This window comes from Perca fluviatilis, chromosome 5 (genome assembly GCF_010015445.1).
Source record: "Perca fluviatilis chromosome 5, GENO_Pfluv_1.0, whole genome shotgun sequence".
Lineage (NCBI taxonomy): Eukaryota > Metazoa > Chordata > Actinopteri > Perciformes > Percidae > Perca > Perca fluviatilis.
The window spans coordinates 24,583,108-24,607,449 of NC_053116.1; the positions used below are offsets into that span (position 1 = coordinate 24,583,108).

The window sequence follows — 24,342 nt, forward strand, 5'->3', positions numbered from 1 at the left end:
TTAAACAATGGCTAAGTTCGCATCAGAACGCATCTTGTTGTCATGTAAGGGCCCTGTTCATGTTGCACAGACATTTTAATTGCATTTTGTGTCTGTTAAGAGGCACAAAGGCACTCTTTATCTTATGCCCCCAAAACTGCCATTATAGCTAAGTGGGAGCTCTCGGCATTACCTGCAGCAGCTCCATGTTGCTACCACCGATTCGGCTCGTTTTTTTTTGCTATCGACAGTACTCACATAGGTATAGCGATCAAGATTCATGTAAAAATTGCCTGGAGTTCTCCTTTAATGGAGGCAAATTATATCATAACTAGGTAACTTCAAATAAATCCCATTTTGGAAAGTTTTTAAAACTCTATGCCTTTTGTTCAGTGGTTAGGTGACGAATGTAACCACATCACAAATTGCCCTCTGGCTCACACTCCAATAGAATGGCTTCAATTTTTCTTCTCTACAATCGCCTCTCATTCATTACAATGGGTCACATTGTAGCACAAAAATGCAAATTCACATCCAATTTCATGGATCTGAAAGCACTCAAAATAGCCTTAACCCTACCATGGAGAAGCACATTGAGGTGCAGAGCCGTGATGGGGTTGATAAGATCATCCATGGGGTGCAGAACAGCTTGGGTTGTCAGGCATTGTTGGCTTTTAGTATGTCTAGCTCATTTACGCCCCACCATACTCCAAAGGAATATTGATCAGGAGAGCTTCACTCGGGCGCCTGGGTAGCTCACCTGGTAGAGTGTGCGCCCATATATAGAGGCTCATTCCTCGACGCATCGGCCCAAGGTTTGACTCCGACCTGCGGCCCTTTGCTGCATGTCATTCCCCCTCTCTCTCCCCTTTCATGTCTTCAGCTGTCCAAAACATATAAAGGCCTACAATGCCCAAAAAAATTTCTTTAAAAAGAAAGGAGAGCTTCACTCAAACTGTGAGTTGAGCAACTGATATTTTTTTTCTAATGTTTGAACCTGATTTTAGAAAATAGTTCAATCTGGCCCTGTATGTTGTTTACATTGCCTATGACGGAAAGGGCATGGTGGGCAAAAGGCACCCAATATATTCTTTGTCATTATGGTAACATATTTGATAATTTCTTATCAGCATTCAGATGACAACAGTGTGCAATATATTAACTCAAACCAAGCGGTTCACACCATTAAACCATTCAGAGGCGTTGCTACTGCAGCTGCTGGGATGTACTTTCTGACTCAGCAGGTAGTGGCCCTGCCAGAGCAGCTATAGTTTAATATGTTATCCGATAGCATGTTTGCCTGCTCACTAAGCCAAAAAAAGTATGTTAAGGCAGTTAAAAAATGTGCAACTTAAAAAAAGACTCCCTCATTTTAAAATGCACATTGGATGGCAATGCTGGTTGGTTGTTCCACCCTTTAATGGATTGTTTTGACATTTTATTCAGACATTCATCGTCCCCACATGAATCCTACTGACTGGTGATTCTCTGCATTTTTCTACAGCACCACTGGCAGGTTGACATTTGTGATTTTGAGTGAAATGTTTCAACTATAGGCCACACAGCAGACATGTTGACATGTCACAGTAAGAAAAATTAATAATATTAATGATGGCTGAATTCCATTCAACTGTTTTATAAATAATATTGTTTAAGGTAATATGGATGGAAGCTCATGCAACATGGTTTATTGAAGTTGCCAATAACCAATAAAATGAATTTAAATTAAATGTATTAATAAATTGAGTTGTTATTTATTTGAATAATATATATATATATATATATATATATATATATATAATTTGAATGTATGTATCAGTATGTACTGTATGCATACTGAAATGACTTACGTTAGTAGGTTATTATTATATAACATAACTCAGCCACAGGAGTCTGGGCTACACTCAGTAACACAACCAGGACTATAACTCTATTGTGCCGGCAGGATGGAATAAAAAGTTAAAACTAGAATGTATCTGGCCATTGTGCAATCTACTCTTATGACCATAGTAAACATACTAACCATCAGTATGTTAGCATTGTCATTTTTTGCATGTTAATGTGCTGATGTTAGCATTTGTCACAATGCACACAAAGTACATCCTCACAGAACTGCGAGCATGGCTGTAGTCTTGTATTTAATCTGTTGGAAAGTCTCAGTATATTTAAATAAACCAGCTCTGGGTTTCCAATGCTGTTTGCTAATATCTGCAAGCAATGGGTTTTACCAAGTGTTGGATATTCCAACAATACAATACAATATTTTAACAATTGCTTCAATATGAGTTCAGTTTGAAATTTGGCTGTGAAAGCAAGATTCAATCAAATAACAACGTAAAATATTTTACAGTGGTTAACCTGTTACATTAAGACGTAAAGTTAAGCATGACAATACATGAACATCATCAGAGGTCTTAAAATGATTGCTTTTACAAACATTTCCGGCATACGCAGCATAAAAAGGATAAATTAATACACTTCTCACATTCACTTCAGAGCTTTATCACATCCAGAGGGATCAACATGGCTTGCTGGTCCAAAGGGACCCTAACTGTGCTCAATCTGTTTATGCACGGGGAGGCTTAATGCGATTTTTACCAATGAATCAGCCATAGACTTAGATTTGGCCACTGAAGCATCCACACAATCTGTCTGCACCAAATATGAGAAAAACGTAATGATATACTCATTAATTTGTGAAGTCATACAGAAGCTTTCCGCTAAATCATTTGTGAACCAAAATAAAAAAAAGCTGCTTTCAATTGTGAGAATGTAACACTCTTCTACTGGATGCAGTTTTCCATTACTCAGGGTCTCCAAAGATCACGTATTGTATTTATTATACAGAGGCTCAGCCTGCTGTGCTTGTACACAGGAGGTGTCAGTTTTGCATTCTTTGTCCCTGTTTTTGAATTCAGTCTTGATTATGCCATTATATGGCAGCCGCATATTTGGCTGCACTGCCTACCATATCTCCAAGAGACACAGCAGGCAAAGAAAAGTGTTCAAGGATTGCTGTCTCTATTTGCTTTCTCTCAGCAGGTTGTCAACAAGTAATCGGTCTCCATACAAATGATGTTTCAGTCTCAGTCATTTAATTGTAACTGGTCTGTGTGCAGTGGATGAAACACAGAAAGTGATAACAATACGCAGTTCCAATTAAATTCACTCATGTGTGACTTATACTTGAGGAATTGCTTGCTGCTGCAGTCAGAAGTGTATGGGTCTTTACAGCACTTTGTCTGCATTTATGCAAACATTGCGTGTTTCATGCAAAAGTTCTGCACCATATGGCACTGTTAAACTCTGGTCTGTAGCTGTGTTCTAACCAGATATAATTATAATATATAATTATTGAGCAGCCACAGATGTGACCTGTAGTGCATTTTTACATCCGTAACAACTCTGCATGTTCTGTGTGTCTATGGCTGTTGTGAGGAATGAATTGATTATTTTTGCTTTGTTGCTTTTGTATTGTGGTTAACAGATTTGGAGAACTTCAAGACCCAGAGAAGAAGTCCAGTGAGGGTCCGTGAAGGTCAAGGAGTGGTCCTACTGTGTGGCCCACCACCCCACACTGGAGGTAAGACGGCCTATTTTGAAGTTCTTTATCCTTATAATTGCTACCTTACACAATCAGTCATATGTGCTGATGCTCAACAAAAAACTTAGTGAACAGTGAAGACTCATCTACTCCGTGTTTATCTGGACAAAGTGGAAGTCACGTTTGTGCTTTCCCCCTCAGATCTCTTGGCTGTTTGTTTGTGTTGTTGAGGTCAGTGGAGTGAGTCATTTTTACTTTGGGACACTCTGGCCTGTCAGCCTGATTTTCAATGGGGGTGAGGAAAAACTTTGGCATGCAGACTGGAGAGGCTGTCTGTGGCTGGGGCCATGCCAAACTGAGTAATAGAGCTTTTCTTTGAAGGTGCTTTGTTTGCTTTACATCAGCCCTTTGCATCTATCACGTTATCATTGGGAGTTAGCATCCAGTCTTATTAACTCCTACACAGGGGTCTGGGGATGGGACTTTAGATCTACCAGCCAGCAAGTCTGAATGTAATTCTCCACTGTTGAAATCTGGATCTATGTTTCAGCTAGGGCTGGGCAATATATCGATATTATATTGATATCGTTATATGAGGCTAGATATCGTCTTAAATTTTGGATATCGTAATATCCTGATATGACACAAGTGTTGTCTTTTCCTGGTTTTAAAGGCTGCATTACAGTAGAGTAATGTAATTTTCTGAACACACCAGACTGTTCTAGCTGTTCCATTATTTGGCTTTACCCACATAGTTATTATATCAACATAACTGATGATTATTTATCAAAAATCTCATTGTGTGCATATTTTGTGAAAGAACCAATTGTCAACCCTACAATATCGCCACAATATTGATATCGAGGTATTTGGTCAAAAATATCGGGATATTTGATTTTCTCCATATCGCCCCGCTCTGTTTCAACCTTTATTTCTAAAGATCAGTTTTAAAGAGCTTAGTGATAGTCTTTTTACCGTAAGGATTCACTGGCTTAGACCAAATTATCCCTCTCACTTTCATTTTTCTTTTAAAAAGCATGAACTGTTATATACTTTTTAGCATTCTCTTATGGTATGAATGTGAGTAATTATACACACATCACATTTGTGTACTGCTCATGTAACAATGTTGTGGAGTACTGCTCATGTACCAATGTTGTTGTGGAGTTAATTAACTACTCGTTCTGACTACAAAAAAGCTGTATAGGCATACTTCCGGTGCACTAGCGCGGGAAAGCTTTTTCTGGATGTGATAGGCATAATCAGCATTGTGTGAACTTATTTAGCAAGCGCTTGAATGTAACATACTTTCATTTATATGTAAAAGTTCCTCACTCTTGCTTTAAAGCTCGGTTGCCGTATGTTATATGTAACATACTGTAAACACAAATTATTGTTGGTGTCATTTGGTAAACTTCACTCCACTAATTCATGTGTTTTTCTTTTTATCACACAGTCACTTGCAAACCTACTGTAAGAGTAATCTTACATTTGTAGTGCTTTGTTCTGTATATGTTAGGGCTGCACAATTAATCAAATTTTAATCACGATCACGATTTTGGCTTCCCACGATCAAATTTGCGTGATCGAGCGATATTTAAAATGCGTCATTCTCTTCATAGAACAGTTTTTGCAAAGCCAATCTAGCGCTCCATAAACCACTGTCTGATCACATGTCTCCATGAGCCAATCAGAGCTGTTCCCTGCCTGCACCGCGCAGCTTAGTTTCTAGATGTAGACAGTCACCGCGGACAGAGTAACGTGAGGAAAATTCCACAACAGGTAGCAGTCGGTCATCATAAGCCGGTCACAATGTTTACCAGTTTACCAGTAAACGCAACGTTTTGTCCCGTCTGTGTTGTTTTTCAGACAACAGCAGTGACCAGTGCTAGTTTGTGTCTTTTAGCTCATAGCTTTAGCAGCAGACTGTTGGACGTCCCGCTGTTGGAATCCTACAGTGAAATACAGACACACTACACTGTTTAGCAGTCAGCATTTTAGCCGTGTTTAATCCAGTTACTACTGTGGCTAACGGTAGGCTAACGTTACCTGCTGTGTAACGTGTTACTAGTGTTTACTAGCGTGACATTCAGCGATGTTTATGTTGCCTCTAACGTGGGTTTCGGAGCATCAGAGCGCAACGCAGACATGTAAGGGCCGTTACAGAGTCAACGCGAGCAACGCGAACAAGCAACGCGAGCGACGCGCTCCCTTTCATAGTCTAAACAGTGAACGCAAGTAGACGCAAGCGTCACGGGCGATGCGTGAAATGCAATACACCGCCCACGCAACAGGGGGTAGCAGAGTGCTCCACGGTGTTCGGTCGGCAGAGCCAGACCCTCCCGGAGAGTGGCTCTCGTCAGGGAGCAGCTGGCTGGCTGACTTCTTTTATCAGATGCTGGCGTGTTTCCCCACCAGTACAGTGTACTACGATTGGGTAGCACTGACCAATACATTAATAAAAGGTCGCATAAACATGGTTTAGCAGGTTACATTAATACATTTGGGTCTCTCTCTCTCTCTCTCTCTCTCCTGCTGTACGCTATTTCAGCCTCTTGAGGAGGGCACACAGCATAGACACACACACACACAACGTTGATACATACCGAAAAATGTGACTCAGTAGTCCTATGTTTGATGAATTTGCTCAGCTAAGTTGATTCAATATTTTTGGATAATGTACAATATAGTATCCTATATTTAAATATAGGGCACTACAATACATGCAGTGTCGCCCCCAACGCACACGTATTAGTAGCGCGCCAGCCGCGTCGCGTATCAAAAATTAGGACGCACATTTGACTACGCGTAGGCATAATGGCGGCCCGGCGTAGCGATGCGTAGCGGTACACAGCGGTATCGCGTACCGATGCGTTGACTCTGTAACGACCCTAAGTGTCAGTGTAATGTAGGGCTGGGTATCGTTCAGAATCTTTCGATCCGGTGCCAATTTCGATACCTCAGTTTCGATACCGATTCCTAACGATACTTTTTTTTCGATACCATATGTTTTAAAATCCATTTCAACATCAACAAAAATACATTAAACACAAAGCTTTTATTTTCCACCTTAATTCAGAATCAAAAGAGTTATCAAAATTAAAAAATTCTGGTAAAACTGCTCACTCAGAGTAACATTAATAAAAGTGCATTGCCTTGCAAGCTCAGCCTGTCAGTCAGTTGCTCACTCAGAGTAACATTAATAAAAGTGCATTGCCTTGCAAGCTCAGCCTGTCAGTCAGTCATCAGGGCAGAGAAACCACCGTTGTGGCTGCTTGTAAGATGAAGTGTAACGTCAACAGCACCGCAACCGCTTTCGGCTCGCCATTAATATCGTTATCGCAGCAAACGCTGTCTGCGTGAAGTTTTAAAAACTGTAACCACACGCGAAACCAACCGTGACTCTCTGTGACTTCAACAAAACTGCAGACAGTTTACTCCGTCCGCACCTCTCCGTGCGTGTGTGTCGGTCGGAGCTCCGCTCTGTGTCAATATGCAGAGAGGACAGATAAGCTTGCGCTTACGTGCTCAGACGCTTTTGGAACCGAAATTTGGCACCGAAAGATAAAGAATTTTTCGATACTCATAGGATTGGAGTATTTTTTTCGATACCATAAAAGTATCGACGTTCGGTACCCAGCCCTAGTGTAATGAGCCACAGAAATCCGCGTAGCTATTTCGTCTGGTAGATACCAGGCATACCAGGCACCACATGCGCCGTTAACGTGAACAGAAAATTGCGTTGCCTGTATCTTTCACGGCAAACATGCATGTCTGGAAAGCGGTCGTATCCTTCAATAAAGGAGGAATGTAGCACAATATGGATGTATTAGTAGGAATGTAGCACAATATGGATGTAAAAGCAGTTACAATTATATAATTATGTGACAATAAAATTAGTTTTGGCTAAAATCAACAAATTATCGTGATAATTAATCGTGATCTCAATATTGATCAAAATAATCGTGATTATCATTTTGGCCATAATCGTGCAGCCCTAGTATATGTTATAATGAGACATCTCACCTTGTGTTGACAAGAAAAGCTGGGACAATGAGCCATATGCTTACATTTGGCAGCCTCATTGTGGAATGGCTTTTTTTTTTGACACATCCCCTGGTAGAAGGTGTACAAATGCCAACACACACTCCAGCAAGCTAAAAACAAAACCGCAGCATTGTCAGGAGTCTTGGTCTGTAGTAGCAGTGTCATGACACAGTCCAAAAATATTTTTAAAAGAATTTGGCAACAACAATTTAAATTCTATAGTTTATTCATTATTCGTAGGGAAACAGCACTGACTTAGTCAGGACAGTGACCCTTAAGCAAATTCTGTTTGGTTTCCTCCTTCTCCTTCTGTTGTGAAGGCAATTGTGCAGGCACCAGGCTAATGTTTACAATTTGGAAGAGGAAGATTGCTTCTCTTATGTGAGTGAATTGACAGGGAGTATGGCGCTCCCTGGACAACCTTTCGGCTTTTAGCAGTGAGTGCAGAAATGAGTCAACATTGACAGACTTCTCCTTGAAAACATTACATGTGCCAAATCCTTTTTGGTAATTTGCACATATTACACAAACAGCCTGTACTGTACTGTTTGCAAGCCAGTCAGAAAAGAAAGCAGACGTTCAGTAACCAAGGATTCATTTATTCACTTGGAAATGTATTGATGTAGTTTAATGAGTCACCTTTAAGTCACCTTTGAGTCAAGAAAATAATCTTGATTGTTTGCATGTTTAATGAATGCAGAAGTCAGTGGAGGTTATACCATTTTATCCATGGCTGCGTAATATATATTGTAAACAGTTTTAAATACTGTATACAGTTGTTGCGGCATTGTTTCATCTGTTCTAGTAGGTTAAGTCACTTATCATTGAGTTACAACAAAGTGTGAATTTTCAATATCTACTGCTGGTAATTATTTCTATTCAGAGCAAGTGATTCATTTCTTAATTTCGTATTCATATTGTGTGAGAACAATCCTCCTATTTTTGGTAAACTGAGGCCAGAAAATATGAATTACAATGTGATAATTTAATCACTTAATGTAATTAAGTAAAATGTCATTTTACCAGGGTTGCGAGGTACAGATTGCCCAACAGACAATTGTGAATTAGATCTGCCAAACATCTAGATTTTTTTCCTTATGGCGGTTATGTAAGGACACAATGACAACTACATTTAAGTTTAAGTATGGCACAAGTACAACACATTGTTACATGATGGGTCTAAAAGAAAGATTTTGTATTACACAGAAGAACAAGGCCAAGGGAGGGTTTGACTTCCGGCACTCACGTTTTCATACCTTAAGAATTATTCAAGAATGCTGCTGCTCGGCTCTGGAAAGGACTGGAAGTGTTGAATGACCTTGTCCAGAGCGTACAAGGCTTATAATGTAAAAACCACACTTGCTTTTTAAAGCATTGAAACACATCTGATGATGAATCTCATTGTATCCATGTTAACAGCAGGTGAGAGCTTCACTCATGTGAGAAACGTCACGTCATTTCAAAAACTATTGAAACACCACTGCTAATCATGTGAATCATCTCCATGTAATTTTTTTAGTGTGTTGCTCTGTCAGTGGCACAGCTTTTTCTTTTTTCTTTTTTATGGGTGATAAAATCTATTGTTGTTTGACCTTTTTTACTAACAGATGGTTAAACCAGCAGGGGTTTGTATATTATTTGTCATCTTCCATTGTTATACTCTCATTCAATAAGGGGATTTCAGGACACCATTTTATTTAAATTAGCATTAAAAATGTAACATCTCTCTTTATAAACTCATTTTCATAACTTTCAGGAGACTCCCCCGGCTTCTGATGTTGCACTTTGCTCAAGAACTCCAGCTGTTTTGTTGTGACATGCGATCTTGCATTTTTCACAACATCGCACTCATAAATGTTTACCAAGATGTATGCCACAGTAAAAATCTGACTAAATCATTAGAGATATGATATCTGGGTCTTGATGTTTTTTGTCTTCAGGAAAATGTTAATAGACTTAATAATTCTCTTCAATAATTCTTGTTGATCTTGTCTGTCATTTGTTACCAAAACTTGATCCTTTTTATTTAGACTCCAAACTCTGGACCTTCCTCCAACATGACACTGATCATTTGGGACTCGAGTCCTGGAGGAGTAACTAACAGTGGTACATTGTACCTGGCCCATATCTGTCACATCCAGTCTCATACGAAGCCTTTACCTGCTCTTAAAAAGGAATGATAACTACATCCACACTTATATAATATAAAAGGTACAAATACGGCATGGGGCGACACAGAGACACCAACCCTGTTGTGTTACACGTCACTATCATCTATTTTGCTTCCGGATGCCAGTGTTGTTTGGTTCAGTGTTAAAAAGCAAAGCTGGCATAACTGTGGATCTTCTTTACGGCAGTATTTCGGAATATCCGTGTAAAAGAGACTAGTGATTCATTTCAACTAACTCAAACCATGAGTAATGCTAAAGACAAACAAATCCGGTTAGTAAGTAAGTTTGCACTGCTGCAATGTAATGTCACATCAGATGTTTTGCCAAACTGTTTATCATACTGTTGAAATCAAAAAACATTGATGCCATAGACTTTGTGACGCCAAGAAGAACAGTAGAGGTACAGTTTTTAGAAGGGGACGCATTTTGTTCTAATAAATGTTCGGAACTGACCATGAATGAAACATGCAAAACCCCTGATACGATAAAACAAATCACATTAACATTATCAAAGCTCTCAAGGCTCTTATATACTAGACGCATCCAAGGTGGCGCGTGCCATCGTGACGTCAAAATTACGTAATATCCTGCCGGCGCGCCCGATTTATAGTGCGTGAGCAGAGGTCGCGCACGGCTGTTTTTTTCAGCGGCGCGCGATAAAGCGGAAACTGGAGGCCTGAACAAGTTAGCCAACAACCGGATGCCAGGACTCTCAGAGTGACTGCAAGTCTGTCTTGTAAACTTACTGGGTTAAGATGAGTTCTATTATGGTGAATGAAAGGCTTGATCTGACTAAGTAGGTCATCGAATCAAATCGAAGCATTGATGGCAATGCTGCTGCCAGTTCTGCTATTGTTTACCTTTTTCTTCTTCTAGTCTGTAGAAAGAGCAACGTCGGTAGCATTTGCTCATTAGCACCACCGCTGTTCAGGAGAAGACTGCAACTAGTGTCGCGAGCACCAGCGCGGGTATAAATAGTCACGGCGATCCCATGACGTCACATTTGCACGCGCCAGCTGGGCTGCGTCTAGTATATAAGACGCTTCAGACTGTCAACAATAATGTTATTTGGGTGAAAGGTACTAATTGCTAATCTTGGTCAATTTCATTTTGACTGGGTCAGTTTGAATGAATCTGCTTCCCTGCTATTTTCCTTATATCAAATAGACACAGCTAGAGCATGCCTTTGTCCACACAGACAGACAGCTTTTGTTTATACCTGCTGCCCCTTTATTCCTTCTTGTTCCGATGGATCATAGCTGTTCTCAGGAGACCTTGCACAGTGCTTGGAATGATCCATTTTCTGACAATATTTTCGGCAGCTGTCATTGTAGATTATGCCTGTTGATGGAGACGTTGAGGATGCTGAGATGGGCTTTAGGATGAATCATTTTAGATTTTCTAACATCTTTGCTGAAATGCTAGCTCGGCCATATCTGCTATGGTAACGATGTACCCCGTCTAGTTTTAGTTACATGCTCACACATTTATGCAAACACATACACCCACTCACTTTACTGTCGTATTCTCTTGTCCTCATTCAGCCCCTTCTTAGACTACACATATGAATGGCTATACTGCACCTTTCATCCACTGAATTCCTTATAAGAGAAACAGGACTGCAGCTAACGATTATTTTCATTATTGATTAATCGATGTATCAATGATGAAAATTATAGATTATTTTTCATGATTAATTGATAAATGTTTTTTTTCTGTAAAATGTAAGCAAATTGTGAAAAATACCCATGACAAATTCCCAGACTCAGTGATGACATTTCAAATGTATTATTTTATCTGAGCAACAGTCCAAAGCTGAGAGAAAGAGAAGTTTATTTTCAAAATCAGAAAATGTTCAGATTTGAGGAGCTGAAACCAGTGAATTTTGCTTTTTCACTAAAAAACAAATACTTGATTGACTATCAATATTATTAATTTAATTGGTTTTCTGTTGTGCAAAGTATCAATAGGCAACCAAATGTGTCTCTGTTTTTCTCTTATATATAATAATACATACATATATAATAATACAATAATATACATTCATGGAAATAATATGGATACATTAGAAAGGTGTGGTAAATACCTGATACGTGCATTTGAAATGACTCTCACAATTTTGGAAAAGTGAGAAACATGCTCTCATACAGTAAAGGGTGACGGGACATAATTCATCATCAGTGCATTACAGCCTTAGACAATGATCTGCCTCATCTCCCCTTTAAGGGATCTCAATATCCCATGCATGATTCAGGAGGCCATTATTTCATTTTAATGATGCCTCAAAACCCTCAAGACAGCTACAGGAAGTAGTTTGGTGCAGCCAGGATGCTCTAAAACTGTAAGGCAGTTTGAAGTTGCACTTTAAAAATTACCAAAATATTGTCAAGTGTCCAAGTGAGCGCTCCAGGGTGCGCTGTACTGTATTTGCATTAGATGTCAGTCTGTGTTATCTTCTGCTTTGAGAGGGTCTGAATGACTGTGGTTAGTCCATCACCTAATGCATCTGACCTCCTTTCACTAATGGAATAGGGCCTTTTAGATTTACTCAAGGCTGAAATCACTTGTTCTCTCTTTGCAGTGCATTTTCCTCAAAACAGAGGCTGCTCGCTGGCCAGTAACAACACACATAGCTTGCAGGGATTTTTCCCATGTGCGTGACCTAAGCCATTTCATAGAGTGAACTTGTTGTGTGTTATGAATACAGATAGGTAGGCCTGGTTAATGGCTGTTACTGTCTAGGGAACAGACTTGCCAGTACACACTTTGACTCAAGTTGTGCATATACTTTTCTTTGATACAACACACACTTGTGCAAAAACCCACTCTGGATTCAGTATGTCCTTGGACTGTCATGTTGCATTTCTCTGCCCTCCTCCCAGATCATTAAGGTGGAATTGATGCTGCCTGTTCATTATACAAGGGCTAAATGGAAGCACAATGAAAATCTGCCACTCACTGTCAGTCATGATTGCATTATTCCATTACCGCCCATCTGCAGAGTTGAATCATCAAATACAACCATTGGTACTTTCCACTTCCTATTTCCTGCTTCCTGTTTCTCACCATGAATCTTTAACTAACCAATTAGTAACCTCTTATTTGCTGTTGTTCCAGTTTATCGTCTCCTGCACCTTTGGAAGATATTGTTTCAAAAACAGACATTAAATATACATGACCTTGTCAGGATAAGAGCTGGGATGTATTATTTAGGGGAAGATTTTACAGCTGTTCCTATTCATGGATCGGATGGATCAAGCCAAGAAGTTATGGTTGATTCAAATGACAGAGGCTCAGATGGAGTTCATGGCAGTAGAAACCACAAGAGATAAACATTGAAATCGAAATGCAACTACTCTTATCATGTGTGTCAAATTAGTCTTTGGAATAGTTTTTTGGGAAATACACGTTAGATAATAATATTGATAATGCTCCCATGACTGTTTGTTAAAGACAGGAGACGGTTAGCGTAGCTTAGCTTATTACATGGCTGTTAAATACTCAATTCTCGATTATACAGGTTGTTATTTCTGAATAGCAGATGCTATGGGCGCAGTTAAACAGCTGAAGTGATAAATAATATTTTTTTTACCTTTGGATAGAGCCAGGCTAGCTGTTTCCCCGTTTCTAGTCTTTATGCTAAGCTAACCATCTACTTGCTGTAGCTTCATGTTTACTGTACAGATAGAAGAATGGTATCAATCCCCTCATCTAACCCTCGGCAACCATGCGTACGAACCTAACAGCAGGGTTAGAATTCATGTACCGTAGAGTTATACACATTATAACTTTCAAAATGTGGCACATTGGAAAACAGGAAACATTATTGGCACTAAACAGAGAGACAGATGTGATTACACTGTGTGGTCCCAAGTTTCAATCTCACGTTGTGTTCTTGGGATGATCACAAGGTCAGGTTATCCTCTACCAGTCCAACCCACAGAAAAACAACCACTCTGTACTTGTATTTGTTGAAAAGGAGAATTATTTTTACATGTGCATCACAAGTTCTCAAGATTCTTTATCACGTTGTGATTTGCAAGGTTACAGTAATATGTCAAAGCCCACACATCCTCCTGCCCTCTAAAGAGCAGAAGTTAAGAACACTGAGTCAGTAGATGAGTGTCCAACTCGCGTCTCAATTATTCCCTGTACTGTACTGTAGTGCAGAGTCATCGCTTAGACAAGTTTTTACCAACGGCCAAGATTGCTTTTGGGACAGGGATGCAATATGGTCCAGAGCAATCTATCCTTGTGTCAATATGTCAAAACACTATCATTCCTTTTTATAATGCTGCTGATTGTTAGTGCAAAGCCTCTCTGACAGCACTCCATTTGGTTGATGGTACTGGGAGTCTTTCCCAGAAGTTTGTTATCATGGATGATGATAGAATAGCTGGTACTGTACTATACTGAAAAACATGATCTATAATACATTGGTTTTATTGGGAATTACTGTTTCTTATGCAGGATATGCAGCTTAAGGGTTGATTTAAGGTCCTCGTTGCTACATGACAGCTACAAAGGGATATGCTCGTTGTTTTATGTACAACTACTGTATCTGTGTTTTTAAATAAATTCTTATTAGGTAATGAATCCCAAGAAGAGGTATGACGAAAATGAAGGTAGATGAAATAAAAGAAAAAGACACTGGGTGAGTTTGCTTATTACAAATGTAATGCTCTCACATTTACACGGACATTTTGCCAGAACACCCACAGCCCCCTAAGTCGTATTTAGGTACCGGAGAGCATTGAAATAGGATCCAATAGGAAGGCTGATTTGAGTAATACATCCAAGTGTTGGAAAGCTCACCAGGTTCCAAAACACTGGAAAATGGTTAAGCTTTTACAACTTTTGAAAGGTATTACCACAACAACCAGTTTTCCTCCCTTGCGATAATAGTTTATGCAATCATGTACATGATTCTTCATCACATTAAATTTGCTAGATAATGTTGCATTGAGTTACATCAGAAGTCGAGCCAGGTTCTACTGTTTTGGACAACCTTGCTTTTTTCTTTTGTCATAGTCCTCTACTACTGGGTCCCACACCACAGTGTGGTCAGTGTGAACATGGCATTATCCTGGATGTCACTGAGCAACAATACTAGAGCAGATGGGACTTAAGTGCCTTGCTCAAGCAGCATTGGTTTTGAAAGGGACAACTGCATGCAAACAGCGATTTGCCACAGGGTTGTGCGGCGGTGGCAGTGTCACTGAAATGGCCCATTTGTGTGACGTCCTGTTGTGTTCTTTAAACCCCCCAAAGTAGCACAAGTAGACTTTATATTTCACAATTACTGTTTTCACCACCCGACTCCAAATCTTTAAGTCAAGCGTGCCACTGCAGAAAAGACCTCAACATTCCTGCTGTTAATGTTAATACCTACTTCCCCCGAAAAGTCAATCATTCATATTCTCAGCACTATTCTCTTTTGTCATATTGAGGGCATTTATCCAACAGTGAGTAAGAGAAATTGCTCTTCAATTATAAATTGTGTTTTTAATCATGGAAGGCTGGTACTCAGTCAATTCCACTAATTGCTTTATCCCTGAAGGCATCCACTCACACCAAAGTGATGAGACTGCTGATGCAATACATACTATCTTTACATGGGTATAGATGATGTATACATAGTGTATGTGTTTTTGACTTGTGCCCTGTGTGCCTGACTTTGTTCACAGAACTTACCTTCACATGGATCTTCAACGAGTACCCATCGTTTGTCATACAGGACACGCGACGATTTGTGTCCCAGAAGACAGGTAACCTCTACATCGCCAAAGTGGAACCCTCAGATGTGGGCAACTACACTTGTGTAGTTACCAACACGGTCACCAAAAGCAGTGTTCAAGGACCACCAACTCCTCTAGTGCTGCGGGTTGATGGTATGACAGTTTTACCCTACGTACTATCCATAGAGCTCAAAGTAAGGGAAGAGTGATGAATTGTTTTAGTTTTTCAAAGTAATGTTGTCTGGTTAGGAAATTTGATAGAAGTCACAAACCCAATAGTGGTCAGAAAAAATCTAAATCTAAAGACATAGTATAGTGTTCAAAGAAAAAGAGTGATCATTTATTTTAGCTAACACAGTGGTGTCACCTAAACTTTGTTTTGATTTTGTTTCTTTGTGACCTTTTTAAGCCCTGAGCTGAAAGAATTCCCTTCAGACAATTTGTGGCGTCATTTCTATATTTCTCTCTTTGTAACTCCAGGTGTGATGGGCGAATACGAGCCAAAGATCGAAGTGCAGTTCCCTGAAGTTGTCCCTGTTGCTAAGAGCTCAACTGTCAAACTGGAATGTTTTGCACTAGGAAAGTACGTTCCACTGTGTGTTATTATACCACCGTCATACAGTATAATTACACCATTACTTGTTTACTGTATCAATCTAAACTGCATGGTAATGTGTGAGGATCCTGTGAAGTGATATTGAGCGCAGAAGATTTCACATTTTAATGACTCCCTCTTGTGCTGTACACCCAAAGAAGTAACCCTCACCAGCTAAAGTTCAGATTAATTAAAAATTGACATGCTTTATTAGGGTTTTTCAGTATTCACTGGTATCTTATGTTTATTGGCCTGAGCTAAATCTCTAGATAAGACGATCTTCAGGAGTATTTTTCATTTTGTGGCTTTGCTTTGTGTTATATTTTCGTGCCTTTAGCCCAGTGCCAACCATCAGCTGGAGAAGAGCAGACGGAGCCTCTTTTGGCAGGAAGGTGGACATAAATAAAGCCAGCGGAGTTTTAGAAATCCCTTACTTCCAGCAGGAGGATGCGGGAGTATATGAATGTGTGGCTGAAAACACCAGAGGAAGAAACTCTGCTAAAGGAAAACTGTCTTTCTATGGTGAGTAGGAGGGTTTCGCTGACTTTGATCTACAAATGATCTTACTTCACACCTCTTGTCTTGAGAAACAAATAACGTCTAATGCCTTCAACCTGTCTGTCTTCTTCCCAACATATCATGCACGTTTGTATTCTTCTACCTATTGATTCATAGCCTCATTCAAAGGTTCACTACAACTGAGCCTGATTGAAAATCCTTCAGAATAAAAGTGTAACTTTGGTGCGAGTCTAACAAAAAGTTTAATTTGTTGTCATGCAATCTGTAGTTTTTATTAGAACGTATATATAACTGCATCATATAGTGGAATGTGGTAATAAATTAACCTATTACCAGTAGTTCATTTCTGACTAGCTCTTTATTGTGCCAGCGGCTAACACGGGGCCGTAGCGCATACAGATTTATACTGCCTTTCAGGGAGAGGTGATTTTTCCCTCACCAACACTGGACTTATGGCCCATATTCTGAGAAAGCTTTTAATGGCCCTTGATGAAGGATTTTTATGGTTTCTCTCTCCATTATTTTGCAGTCTATGCATTGATGATGTCTGCCCACCAGGCCCTGTAGGGATGTGCTTGCCTGAAATCATCAAATCCAGATTTTTCTTTCCTGTGAAGGAGGGTGCCTTTGATATGATAATAGAGTTTTTTGTGGCACCTGTGGGTAAGATGAAATGTTCACAGTACCTGTAGGTAGGCTGAGGATTAAACATAGTTAACTTTAAAGAGACGTGCCTGTTCATAGAGCAGCATAGCATCACACAGCACTGGGCCCTGACGACTTAGAGGCCCTAAAATAATGGAAAATGGCAGGATCACATTAAGGTAATTTTGTAAACAAGGTCATACGTTTTGAACACAACCTGTGGCTATCACTGTCTTGGTACTATGTTGCATGGGCTCTATACATTTTCTTTGTAGTTGTGTGGAAGTCATGTTTCTCTTTGTAAGATTTAAGTCCTGTCTCATCTCAAAGCCTCGCAGACTGGCCGGCCGCCAGGTGATAAAAATCTGTAATCTCATTTTAAACTCCCATAGACAGGAGCTTGTGGGACATCCATCAACTCTATAGACGAATAGAAGAATCAATATGGGGATGTGGTGTTTGCGACACCCAACCAATGCAGGCAGAGGAACAATAAGGGGTGGCCTCTCTTTCGATTTCCCACTTAATTGTCCTTCTGTAGTTCCAGGGGATTTATGAAATTAGATCATGGTTTAGCAGATGACTGCATTTGAATGGGCTGAGACATGATCAGATTGACTTTGTATAGAAGCTGTTGCATCATGTCTTCCGTTCCATTATGTTATCTCTGACGATCTCATTTGTAATATTGTTAACCGGGTGTCATGTAGTATTTGTTTCTGCATAGTGATGTATTTTCAATTCAGTACTGCTTGCTCGTTTCCGCAATTTCATTTCATAAAGGAACATGAAGAGAGCTTGTTTTTGTGATAACAAAATAATATCTCGCTTTTCTTATGGGGCTGCCAAACACTTCTTCTCTGTTGGCTTTTTAAATATTACTTTAATGAGTTGGAATTAGTTCTTAGCAAGTAAAATGCATGCATCACTGTTACCGAAGATACGTAGGAAATACAAAAAGAAATAATCAGCAAGAAACACCTTCATTCGTTTGGAAACACACTGTTGTTGTCTTTACGCTTCCAGACATTTCTTCTGTCATCTAATGGTTTTATGATTTTGCCTTTTAAGTTGACTTCTAAACACCAAGTGTTCTAGACAGGATACAGCAGTCAACTTCCCCTCAAAACAAAACCTTGATCCCCTTCTGGGCTCCACAGAGCACATCATGAGGGATTTAAACAGATTCACACATGACATGCAAAGCCAAATTATGATCTAGTGATAGGAGGGACCATATATTGTCCCTTTGTGTGGATGAGCATTTGCTGTGCTAAAAAGTCCTTGACACTGAATGTACTGTGAATACTGTTCCAGCTGTAACTGTACTCTCATATCCCTGGAGAGAGATAAGATGAAAGGCTATTTCAATCAAGAAAAATTAATTGCATTTTTATTATTATTTCATTATCAAAGTAACACTGCAAGGCAAGCAGACCGACAGAATGACTAAACTACCTTGTTCCCCTTGACCCTGGCAGGGTGTCCTGCATTTATGTGGGTGATTCACAAGGGCCATAAATCTTTGTTGCTAGAGATAAGGTGCTAGTCATTTATGTGACACCAGGACCACCATCATAAATATAGAGGCATTTTCTCTATGGATTTCTGGTTTTTCAAAAGACAAAAAGGGAATATAACCTGTGTTATTAACTGCATTGCTAAAAATGAATTACAACCCCTCCATTTAACTGTAAGCATCGCAATACAAATAATACAGTAAGCAAAACAGATTCTTGTAAAATATCTGCATCAGTGTAACTAATTCATGTTGGTTGTAGTAAATCCAATAGATTATTTTTTAACCTTACAGTGAAGGGTGTCAACCAATCTATTAATTCTTCCATGTGTTAAGTTAAAAAATATTTTCAAGTAGAGGTGAGCTTTGGGGTAATTGGAAGTGGATTTAGGATTTGTGCCCTTGGATGCCTCTTTAATGAACTCATTGCCCACTTGGTTGGTTCATTGATTTATTCTAAAACGGCTGCCTACTGGAAATGCTCAAGCATTTTTGTGGTGTTAAAGTGTTCATTTACAGTATGTGGAATGTGACCTCACAGCTGCACCTCACTTGACTGAGAAGCCTCAAGATGTTCAGAAGACCATTGATGATACTCTGGTGTGGGAGTGCAAAGCCAGCGCCAAGCCCAAACCTTCATACCTCTGGCTGAAGAATGGAGAGCCTCTGGACCCCATGGAGGTGAGGGCTTTTTCTTAATCTGTTTTTTTTGTATTGCTTTTAATGATAAAATATGAACATGAATGTCAGAAATCAGATAATCAGTCAAGAGCGTCCACCACCCTTTCATATTATAGTGTCAAATAAAGAAGAATATCCAATAATCAAATTTGAACAGTATTTCCAAATCAGATAACTACTTCAAATTATGGCATACATTTACTATATTGTACATTTGGGTCCATGAGACCTGTGCATGGTATTAAACAATAGATTAAAAAGTATTAATTTGTGCTCTTAGACTTAAATCAACACCCAATCTTTTGTAGGTGTGTAACATTCTATTGACAAAACACACTTTAAAACTGCTGAAAGCGTCACCGCTCAGTCTGGCAGGCTTGTATTTAAATGGTATTGTTATTGTTAACAAAGTGTCAATATATGTTTTCCATTACAACAGCCCCTGGGCAGTTGAGTGGATGGAGATAAACATAATTTAAAGTGTAAGATGAAAGATGATAAGATTACAGTAGATTTAGCAGAATCTTACATTAAAGGATGCACTGTGTGTTACCACACTTTTTGCTGGATTCATTTTGCACATAATGGTTTCAAACTCATAGGCTTGTACTTGGCAAGAACATGTCACTTTGAAATGGCTGTATTTGCTTGGGACTAAATTTGGCATTAAAAGTGTGTGTGTTTGTGTGTGTATATGTTGGGGGAGGGTGTTTGTATGTTTTGCAATGAAGCCAAAGTGATGCCATTTTCTGCCTGTCATCAAACAGGGACTCGACAGTTTAGTGCTCAATCCGTCCTATCTGCTTCTCTCAATTTTATCATTAAGTCTCTTCTCTCTGGGGAAGGTGAAAAATGCCTTTTCATCCAAAATACATTTCACATTTAGGCAATTTGCCTTGTTTTGTGTTATTGTGCTGGTGGAGTGTGCTTTCTGTCTAAAAAGAATGGCTCCTGTGAATCACAGTCACTAATAGTGTCAGTGTTTGGATTGGTTAATGAGCCCCAGACCAGCGCTGTTTTGTTGGATATGTCTTTAAAAGGGGGCAGGTGGGTTTAGTTTTCTGTACTGTAACTTGAATTGAGAGCTGAGATAATATTCAAAATCTGGGGCACTTTAATTAAAGAGCCGAATTACAATGCACATGCAAAAGAAGATTACAGAGTTTTGCACTCTAAATAGTTTGCCATTATGACCCAGACATAGTAATCTACAAAGCCTGTATGTGCAGCAAGTCATATTTTAATCGGTATAAATAGGCATCATTGTCATGAACATTTCCTCTCTCTGTCATTCTTGGCTGTTGGGTGACAAAGGTCACTCTCTCTGTTTGCCACATATCCTTAACCACAGATAAACCCTTATCACTCCACCTGTGCATCTCCAGTATTGATTTGTACATAACATTGTAAAAATCTCTTTTGCAGTTGACCAAGGTAACATATTCTCTGTACATGTGGCTATATTAATGAGGTGGGGTGTTACCATTTTCAAAATGCCACCGTCAACAGTGGCAACAGTAAATCAATTTCCAAACCCAAAGGTCAGCGATGTAGAGAAAGAGGGAGGGAGAAGGAAAGGAAGGCCAAGGGGACCATTTGTTATTCCTCATTAGAATGGATCAGTCCACCCCCCCCTTATCACAGCATCTCTGGCACTCTTTTTTTTCTTTCTTTCTTTCTTTCCACTTCATTTTGGGCCCCCTCCAAGGGAATTAAATGGCGCAGAGGAGGGCTGTCACTTTGAAATGTCACCACAGTGAAACAAGGACCCACTCACGCTTGTATTTTGTTCACTCCACCACCAGCTCCCCTTTCAGTTAAATACATGAGCGTGTGTTTTTGAGATTTTTCTAACTTCGACCTCCAAAGTCAGGGAGCTGCCTTCTGAGGAGTTACTGTTGTTGTGATCTGTTACACACATCCAGTGCACCTACTGCAATCAGGAATAGGATCATAACATCACCGGTATACAAAAAAGCACCCATGATCTGGTATCAGAGAAAAGTCAAGCATAATTAATGATAGCCATAAAGCAGACAAATGCCACCATTTGTCTCTAGTGATAAAGAGATTGTGATAGAGACACCACTGAATCTCTGAGGGTTATTTAACAGGGTACTGGGTACAGAATAGTGTAGTGTGCACTTACACAGATCCTTTTTTTTTTATCTATTTCTCCCCCCTGGGCCCTTGTACTGTGTAACCTAAAAAAGGACCATCTATTCAAAGTCGCTATGGCTCTCTCTTTCTCTCTCGCTCTCTCTCTCTCTCTCTCTCTCCATCATCCCGATGAATACACATATCTCATCCAGCCCCGGCCAAAAAACAAAGGGACATGTTGTGTTCCACTTGGAAACTGCTGCATCTATCCTCACCCAGGACCCCCTCTGGTGGTGGCTTTAGTGCCAGGTCAGCCCTGTGTCCATTGTGTGACTGGGCCTCAGTGAGAGCCCTATTTGAAGATCCTCAGCAGTGTCCCTGATTGATGTTAAGGGACAGTCCTTGTCTTTTCAAGTGGCAGTGCTGTAATGATTTCAGACGACAGACAGACTGGCGGCAGGGCCCTCTGGACTACTTTGTCAGTGACATTAAAAGGTCTGGCTACACTCAATGGGAAAGATCAAGGGCAAGAACAATGACTGCTGCCACACTTAAATTGACACAACTATAAAAAGGGAGCAGAAAGTAGTGCCAATCCTTGTAAAGGTCAAAAGGAGCAGTGGGAAGAAAATAACTTTTTTTCGGGTGTTGTAATTACTATCTGCACTCTGTGTAGGCGTTCATAAAATTGCATTTATTTTTAAACCATCGCCATCACATGCCAAGTATATTTTCACCTAACACTCTATGAGACTTGGTGGAGTATATAATAGCCTACTTGCTCTACCTTCTTTCTAAAAAAGTCCTCCGAGGTTTGATTTCAACCACCGTTTGATGTCTAAGTGCTATGTTAAGCAGAGGGGGGTTACATCTAGTCACTGCAGGCCTATTAAGACCACAGAAAATTAGCAGAGTTTCAATTATCAACCCCCCTCCCCAAGGAGAGAAAAGTGTGGCTAAAGCTTGAATTAGAACAGGCCATCCATCAGAATGAAACCAGTTGGCATAGTGGTACTTAAAATGTCCATATATAGCCCTAATTACCCATCTAAAAGCGGTTTTGGTCCAGCATTTTCATATTAACACTTGGTATGTTATAATGGCACTAATTGGAGTGTTTTTAAGCTTTTAATTGGAGTGTTTTTAAGCTTTCCTTAAAAAAGATCCTACACATTTCTTATATAAAGTGAAAGGTTATAGTCAGTAATATAATTCACATTCACTTTTTATTATGTTATCTGACCCATTTTGTTGACCCCAAAAAAACAACACAACAATAATATGCTATTAAAAATATAGTAAACCACACACAGTCTAAGGACATTATACTGTGCCAAGTAAAGAAACCTTAAATAAAAAAAGTAATGGCAGTAATATTGTTGTTTTTCTGAGTACTTTTCTTTCTTTCTTTCTTTACAAATGGCCACCATAAAACAAGTAAACCTGTGCGAGTCACCACTGTAATTGCTACGTAATTGCTCGTAACTATCACCATCCTGAAAGTGTAAAAATGAGCACTTATAACGACTGGATGGTTAGTTAATTATATTGACATAAGTGTAAAATTGCCAGGCTTTAGATAGACATATAATTATACAGATTACTGTGTTGTGGAATTGAAATGCTCTTGTATATCAGAAAACATTGAATCTAGTATGCTTGTACTTAGTGTTCTTTTTATATAATGGTATTGTTATATAAACAGGTGTCAGTCCTTTTAGAGATTAATGTCAGATTTGTTAAAGGATCATCCACTGAGGTCTCTCAGACAGCAATTTAAGGGCCAGAATGGCTCATGTGAATCTGAGACCAGTTACTGTAACCTGTTAGCATGTTGTTTGTTCAGAAGCTCTGAGGATTTTATCTTCCTTTGTCAACAGCGGCTGATTAAACTCTGTCTTAGCGCCACACATCAATATTTTTATATTAACAATGGATCCAACGACTGCATGTAATGTAAAAAGGGGGTACTATAGTGACAAAACCTCAGAGAATTACCATCCACTGTACACTACCGCAGCAGCAACAGAAGACAGACACAGTTCGTGACTAGCTGGAGAACCAGATATCTTTCTTAGGAGTTGGTGGAGGCGAAATAGATAAAAATTTGTTTTTTTCTTCCTCTTTCTCCAAGTGTCTCCAAAAAATCTATCAAGTCAGATCCTGATTAGATGTAAAACTTGGGCTGCACTGGGGCCCATTTTTTGCACCAGAGGCAACCACTCAAGCCTCCTGCTGACTGTTCCCCTTGTCTAAACATGTTAAGTTTTTGTTGTCAAGTTAGCACAGCGTATTCCATTTTGAATCATGTAGTGCTAAAAGTGTGTGTGTGTCTCTGTGTGTGTGTGTGTGTCTCTCTCTCTATGTGTGTGTTCTCTCTCTATGTGTGTGTGTGTGTGTGTGTGTGTGCCCATGTTTTTAGCATGATAGGGTTCAGGCGAATAATGGAGTGCTGACGATCAGTAGCTTGAATCTGGCGGACATCGGCATGTACCAGTGCGTGGCAGAGAACAAGCATGGCCGAATCTTCACCAACGCCGAGCTCCGAGTCATAGGTAAGCCCAAGCACACAAGACTTTAGTTAAGTTGTCCTTATGCTATCTCTTAAATTTGGCAAGATGAATATTGTCTAAAAATGTCAGAGAAAAATGCCTGTTATGATTTCTCAGAGCCCAAGGTGAAATTCTAAATCTAAACATATGACATTTTCAAAACAAAGAAAAGCAGCAAATCCTGTTATTTCAGAGGCATCAACCAGTCAATGTTTGGCCTTTTCTATGATTATGAATATGAAATATAGATTA

General features: G+C 39.6%; 1 protein-coding gene across 1 annotated transcript in view; it reads left to right on the forward strand.

Annotated features, from left to right (window-relative positions):
- Positions 1 to 24,342, forward strand: part of cntn3a.1 (contactin 3a, tandem duplicate 1) — a 71,589-nt gene that overhangs the window by 23,701 nt on the left and 23,546 nt on the right. Inside the window, exons 5-10 of the mRNA XM_039800278.1 lie at positions 3,467 to 3,562; positions 15,429 to 15,632; positions 15,960 to 16,062; positions 16,412 to 16,596; positions 19,299 to 19,438; positions 23,961 to 24,093. Coding sequence (XP_039656212.1) covers positions 3,467 to 3,562; positions 15,429 to 15,632; positions 15,960 to 16,062; positions 16,412 to 16,596; positions 19,299 to 19,438; positions 23,961 to 24,093 — 861 coding nt within the window. The remainder of the gene's footprint in view (positions 1 to 3,466; positions 3,563 to 15,428; positions 15,633 to 15,959; positions 16,063 to 16,411; positions 16,597 to 19,298; positions 19,439 to 23,960; positions 24,094 to 24,342) is intronic.